General features: G+C 35.7%; 1 protein-coding gene across 2 annotated transcripts in view; it reads right to left on the bottom strand.

Moving 5' to 3' along the window:
* LOC106880322 (uncharacterized) overlaps nt 1-7048 on the bottom strand; it is an 84262-nt gene extending 77214 nt beyond the window's left edge. The window contains exon 1 of one of the 2 annotated variants that reach the window (XM_052971758.1): nt 5627-7048. In XM_052971758.1, the coding sequence (XP_052827718.1) occupies nt 5627-6007 (381 nt within the window). In that variant the 5' untranslated portion in view covers nt 6008-7048. The remainder of the gene's footprint in view (nt 1-5626) is intronic. The other variant, XM_014930199.2, reaches the window with a different exon arrangement.
* Between the last annotated feature and the right edge of the window lie 256 nt (nt 7049-7304).

The raw sequence follows: 7304 nt of genomic DNA, 5'->3' as shown, positions 1-7304 counted from the left end.
AGATAGATAGATAGATAGATAGATAGATAGATACATACATACATATATACATACATACATACACATTTTTCTAAAATCTATGTTTGCATAGGCCAGACAGAATTTAGTGAGGCTGATTTTCACTGGTAGGATACCCTTCCTGCTTATCTGTTTCCAAGCATAGTTCTGGATGGAGGGATGTGTTTTAATAGAAGACTGAAAACAAATGATACTGCTTTTGTGCCAATGACACTTGTTTACAACTACTGCTTGATGTCAAGACAAGAGAACACAAAAATAGACATATACAGACACACATACTTATGTGTGACAGGCTTCTGAGGCTGTAGATGATGATACTTGCCCAATGTGTCACACAGTGAGACTGAACCCATATATACATTCACCATCATTTAATGTCTGTTTTCCATGCTAGTGTGGCTTGGATAGCTTGACAAGAACTGGCAAGGTCAGGGGCCACCCCAGGTTCCATAATCTGTTTAGCTTGGTTTCTAAAGCTGGATGCCCTTCCTAATGCCAACTACTTTACAGAGAGTACTGGATACTTTTCATATGGCACCAGCACTAATGTTTTTTACATAATACCTTGATTTTAAGATATCAATTCTGTTACGGTGGGCAGATCTTGAGTGCAGCAATATACCACACATCTTAGTCTTTTACACACACACACATGTGTGTGTGTGTATAGTGAAGGCACGTGGCTTAGTGGTTACGGCATGTAGCTCACGATTGTAAGGTAATGAGTTCAATTCCAGATAACACATTGTGTCCTTGAGCAAGACACTTTATTTCATGTTGCTCCAGTCCACTCTCAGGCAAAAACTAAGTAGTACATGTATTTCAAAGGGCCAGCTTTGTCACATGCTGTGTCAAGCTGAATCTCCTGAGAACTATGTTAAGGGTATGCATGTCTGTGGAGTGCTCAGCCACTTGTGCATCAATTTCACTAGCAAGCTGTGCTGTTTATCAGATCAACTGGAACCCTCACCATCATAACTGACAGGCTGCCAGTTATATGTGTGAGTGTGTACCTAGTTTCAGTCTTTACTCCTTAATAAAATCTTAATCTTTGCTAAATTTATCTTATATCATCATCATCATCATCATCATCATCATCATCATTTGGTGGCTGCCTTTTGTGATGGCTTGGGTTGGACAGTTCTAGAGAATACAAGACTCTGTGTGTGTGTGCGTGTGTGTGTGTTAGATTACATTTGCTCTGGCTTCTTGAAAAGTCACAATGCTCATGCAATGTTGTTGTTGTTGTTGGTATTTTTGTCAACAAATTGTCCACTTGTTTCTTGTTTTCAAAGTTATGTGGAATATAACAATTGTTACTTGAAAGACAGATAAAAGTTAGAACAAACATGCAGCTGTGAAACAGTGCCTCAGTAACATTTGTCTAAACCAGTGATTCTCAACTGGGGGTCCACAGGAGATTTTGCTGCTAAAATTTACATGCAATAAATTGGATATAATTCTGCAATAAGCAAAATATTTCAACAATACTTCTATAATACTCAATTATAAAAAATATGTGTGTGTGTGTGTGTGTGTGTGTGTGTGTGTGTGTGTGTGTGTGCATAACATATAAAACTTTGTAATTCCTATTAACAAAAGAAACACATGTAATGGTAAATAAATAATTCTCCAAAATTTTCCAATTTCCAGTTGTATGTATGTATGTATGTATGCATGCATGTAGTTGATGTTTTGAATTATCATGGAATGTTCTGAATATTAGTCTGTTGATTAAATCTTTCAACACACTTGTATATATGGATGTACGAGGGTAAGTCAAAAAGTAATGCCATTTTGTTTAGGACAGGTATAATTACCAACACAGGAACATGTATCATACATCAAAATGAATCTGGTCCTCTGAAGATCACATCCCTACTTCTCAACATAGTCACCGTTTCTCTCAATAGCAATGTTCCACTTTCGAATGAGAGCATGTATCCCTGACCTGTAAAATTCTGTTGACTGTTCTTTGAGTCACTTCTTCACTACAGTTTTCACTTCCTCATCACTGGAATAATTTAGCACCTTCATGCTATCATCTCTTCAGCCCCATGAAAGGGTTTGAGAGGCAAATATTATTCCAGTGATGAGGAAGTGCTTCATTTTGATGTATGATACATGTTCCTGTGTTGGTAATTATACCTGTCCTAAACAAAATGGCATTACTTTTTTACTCACCTTCGTACATATATATATTTATATATATAGTTTATATACATGCAAAGGATGATGCAATATCTATTATATAACTAACAAGATTATGAAACAGCTGTAAATAAATGACATAAAAATCTATTCTCTCACTTCACTTTCCTTATCTGTTCTATTTATACACATATACATTCACTCAGTCACACACAGGCGTTATTTATATTTTATTTGCTACAGTCATTGGACTGTGGCCATGCTGAGCTACCTTGAAATCTTTTAGTCAAATAAGTCAACCTTGGTACTTATTTTTATTTTTTTAAGCCTGGTATTTATTCTGCCAGTCTCTTATGCCTAACAGCTGTTACATGGACATAAACAAACCAACACTGATTATCAAGTGATGGTGGGAGACAAACACAAAGAAACATACACATATATACATACATTATGTATGTATGTATGGAGGGATAGATGTATATATAAGACAAACTTCTTGTAGTTTCCGTCTACCAAATCCCCTCACTAGGATTTGGTCAACCTGGATCACAGTAGTAGACACTGGTGCCCAAAGTACCATGAAGCAAGACTAAACCCGGAACCATGTGGTTGGGAAGCAAACTTCTTACCACACACACACACACACACACATATATAAATAAATATATATATATATATATATATATATATATATGCCACTAGCGTAGCTAGAGTGTGTGCCTCCCGGGGCAGCCCTTCCGTTTGTCACAAAAAAACACTAGACCCAAAAGTGGTGCCCCTTTAAAAGACCGCCCCTACTGCCCTCCGCTAGATACGCCAGTGATATGTGCATATATACATACACAGACACACACGATTGTAAAAGTGTTTCAATGCATCAGCATTTTTTCAAAGATGAATATATACTCTACATTATAATGTATTGACCCCTTAATGTGTGTGTGTGATGCACGATTTAGTCTTCTCGACCTTCATTCGAGAACTCTCGCTCTCCATACACGCATTTGTGTATATACACATGCATATATATAAACACTTGCGCACATTAATATAAAGACTTATCGCTCCTATAAAGTATCTTTAGGTTAGACATAATGACGATGACTAATTTTTCGTTCTTCCTCGAGTTCACAACACACATGCACCTGTTTACAAACATATTTATGTACACACTCACATGCATATATAAGAAAACAAAAGATATTTTGAGTACAAGTATGTGTCTGCGTGTGTGTGGTTGTGATTAAATCAAAATATCTAAAGAATGGAAATACGAGAGGTCAGTTTAAGATTAAAATTAATTTCATCATTTGAAATGTTGGTAACAGGCAGAAGAACCTCAAGAAAGTGAAGCTGTAAAGAAATCAAAATAGAAATCTGAAGGAATTTCAAGGAATGAAATATTTCTGGTCTTCAACAAAGAAGAGGAGGAGGAAGAGACATTAAATGGATTGTCAATAAAGCGACTAATATCAATATATATATATACATATACATATATATATATATATATATATATATATATATAGAGAGAGAGAGAGAGAGAGAGAGAGAGAGAGAGAGACAGACAGACAGACAGATAGATAGATAGATAGATAGCAGGCAGATATATAAAAAGATACGCTGAGAGATGAATCGATGGATAAATAGATAGAAAAATCAATAGATATATAAATAGAGAGATACACAAAATGTTAAAATAATAAATAGACGTATATTTAGAAATAAAATAGATAGATAGATAGATAGATATCGAACGAAAGACTGACCAATAAATACAGGGGAGGTTGATAAATACATAAATGGACATTAAATTTTAAGAATTGTAAAGAACGATTGAATCAAAGAGAAAACAAAAGTAGGATATAAGGTGGCGGAGTGGGGTGTTACGAAATGATTTTGGTAGTGAGACAGAGAAAGGTTGAAAGATTGATTCCGAAAGACAAACGTGAAAACTGAATCAAACTAGCATATTTAATTGTAATGACAAATACTGATAATTTGTTCTTTAATTGAGATAAGAAAATAGTTCAGATCGAAGCCATCGTGAGGAGAGAGAGAGAGATGACAAAACATTTATTGTGCGTAGGGACGTTAGCAGGCGCGTGTTTATGTAGAAGTATTTTATGTGAGGAGGACATAGATTGGAAAAACGCCTCGACTAAACAAAAACGTCTGTGTGAGTGTGTGTGGATATGCTTATATAGAATTATATATATGTCACTAAGGACGTGAAAGCATTATTCAAACAAGATTTCTGTTAAACATGCAATCAGGAAACAAATGCAACAATGATTATATCTTCAATCGTATTTTCATTATTGCTATTTTTAAAAGCCTTGTGGTTATTGTTTCGGCTCTTTATATTCTGAGTTCAAATCCTGCCGAGATCAACTTTGCTTTTCGTACCATCGGAGTCAATGAAATACCAGGCAAGTACTGAGGTCTCAAAGTATGAACTGATTCCCTCCCCTCAAAACTGCTGGCCTTGTGCCTCAATTAGAAAGCATTATCTTTTTCAAAAAGCACGTTGCTCTTTAATATTCGATCTACGCCAGATTTCAGTATCGCGCACGGACACACGTTTATTAAATGTCTATGAGGTGTGTGTGCGTGCGTGTGTGTTAAATGGAGCTGATAGCATCATCGTACGCAAATGCAAACATGTTCACATACATATACATGTGTGCGCGTAAACAGAAAATAAAAAGAAACTACAATGTCTTGGCTTGATTGATTTGTTGAGGTTTAATGTAGACTGGAAATGGTGAATTAAACGCGAGAATAGTAGCGGAACTGACGCAGGATTAGAACCTGTAAATTACGAATTCTTGTTGAATGACAAAAGGTGGGGTAGTAGTAACTGTAATTTTGTAGAATTGTAAGAAATCAACATGTTTTTTTTCTTTCAATCCTAGGGAACTCAGAATCTAAAATATACAAAATACGAACATTTTCTTATGTTCCTTTCCTGATAATTACCACTATACACAATGAATTTATATTGTTTTGAAACGATTTGCCAAACAAATCTGTCAACGATAGAATGGTTAGGAGTAAATAAATCTTTGAAAGGTTACAGCAATCTGAAACAATCGAATATTTTGTTTATCTTAAAAATGAATGAGTAACTAACAAAGATTCTGAAACATTATATTCCAAGTAAGGGTGTCATACAGACAGTGTCTAAAGGTGCTCCACGATTGTCAGATTTCCAACAAATAATCCAAAATAAGCCTGGCACATTGATAAATTGAAAATAAAGTTCTACAAGAGAAATTAACTCGGAGATACATGATTTGGTGGTGTTGTCATTGAAACAAGGTTGGAAATCGTGTTTAAAGCACACACAAATACGTAGGGACCGATTTATGATATTAACAAAGATCGTAATTAATTGATAAGGAGGTGGACGAACCTGAAAGAATATAATTGCGAAATATCAACTTACCTGTGGATCATTACCGTAGAAGAGATCGGCATTTTTTAATAGAAACCACTTTCTCTTCCATTTATGTGACAATCGGCTTCTCTTCATAAGCCAACCTTTACGTTCGTTGGACATGTTGTTGTGGTCGTCGTCTTCGTCTGCCTCGCCTTCCTTCATCCGAAGGCCAGACTTGGTGGTAGTCGTGGCGGTGTTGTTAGTGGTGGTGGTGCTGCTGGAAGCTATGCTGTTTGTAAAACTGTTACTGCTTGTTACTGTCGTAACTTCTGAGCTTTTTGATGTAGAGGCGTCGCTAGGTGGACTTAGAACAGTTGTTTCAGTGCTACTACTAGTGGGAGCAACCGAAACGAACACACTGTTCGCTTTTTCCACGTCTGAAGCCATCTTGTTCTCTCACAAGCACTCTTACACACACATACACAGAGAAACACATGCGACACACATACGAGAGGGAAAAACAACACAACACAACAGCGCTCTCACTCCTGAAAGGCGTGACACAACGCAAACACACTACTAACGCTAACGCCACCTTCACTTATGGCAGTTGATCATATTTTCTTTCAATTTCTGTTTACTGCGCAAGGTAAAACGCAACAGAAACAGACAACGAAAGATTAAAACGTCCAATTTTCCCCCACACCTTTTTTTTTTAGGCTAGGCATTGATCTACAAGTTCCTAAGCTGTTCGATAAAGATTAGCAATACTTCTCTCAGTGAATGTCGAAAGAATCGCTACCATTCGGTAGCAGCAACTAACAGCAGACGCAACCAACATGCAGCAACTGTTGCAAAGCATATGTACTATTACTCGTCATGTTTAATGGACATTTTTATAATTCTAATACATTTTTTTTAATGTATGTCTTTGTTGAGAGAGATAATACTCTTTCCTAAATTTTAGAAAAGGTGGGTGAGAAGGGGTGAATTTGGTGTTGGTGAAAGGACTACCTCTTCAGTTTCGTCTGAGGATTGAAGTTGGAAGAGAGAATGGGAAGGTGGTCAAGGTTTTAGGGTGCCTCGAACCTCTCATTGACTGTCCCTTCTCAGTTGTTATTATTATTTATATTATGATTCTTATTCTTCTTATTATTATTATTGTGATGGTATGTTTTGTATATTTGTCTATTTTAAATATATTTCTACATTGTATTTAGAAACTCATATTATTTGCATCGTATTGTTATACTTATGTTATCCTTGTGGCAAAATAAAGAAATCATTATTGTAATCATTACAGCTGACGTCGTTAGGAAATTCATATTCATCACAAAGCATTCTATTTCACCTCTCCTACAAATCCAAGGCCTTGTGCTTATTTGTGAAAACAGTTATACAATAGAAATAAAGAAGGTTAAAATAGGGTGTGCCAGATATGTATTTATTTGTATATACAAACATACATACATGTAAGTATATGAAGACACTCACTTGTGTCTATGTGTATGTGTGTGTGACTGGATGTATGTGTGTGTGTGTATATATATATATATATATATATATATATATATTATTTCATATATTCATATGTATTTATACATTCATGGGCATATTCATGAACAGGATACCCTAAAAAAAAGTGTGGAACCCAACTTTAGAAGGATCAGATAACTCCATCATTATATGGACATAAACCTTCTCCCTCCTTTAACATCATCTCCAAAACAAGACAATTGACTCA

This window comes from Octopus bimaculoides, chromosome 11 (genome assembly GCF_001194135.2).
Source record: "Octopus bimaculoides isolate UCB-OBI-ISO-001 chromosome 11, ASM119413v2, whole genome shotgun sequence".
Classification (NCBI taxonomy): Eukaryota; Metazoa; Mollusca; class Cephalopoda; order Octopoda; family Octopodidae; genus Octopus; species Octopus bimaculoides.
Note: the sequence above shows the minus strand (reverse complement) of the source record. Positions and strands in the feature narration are given on the sequence as shown.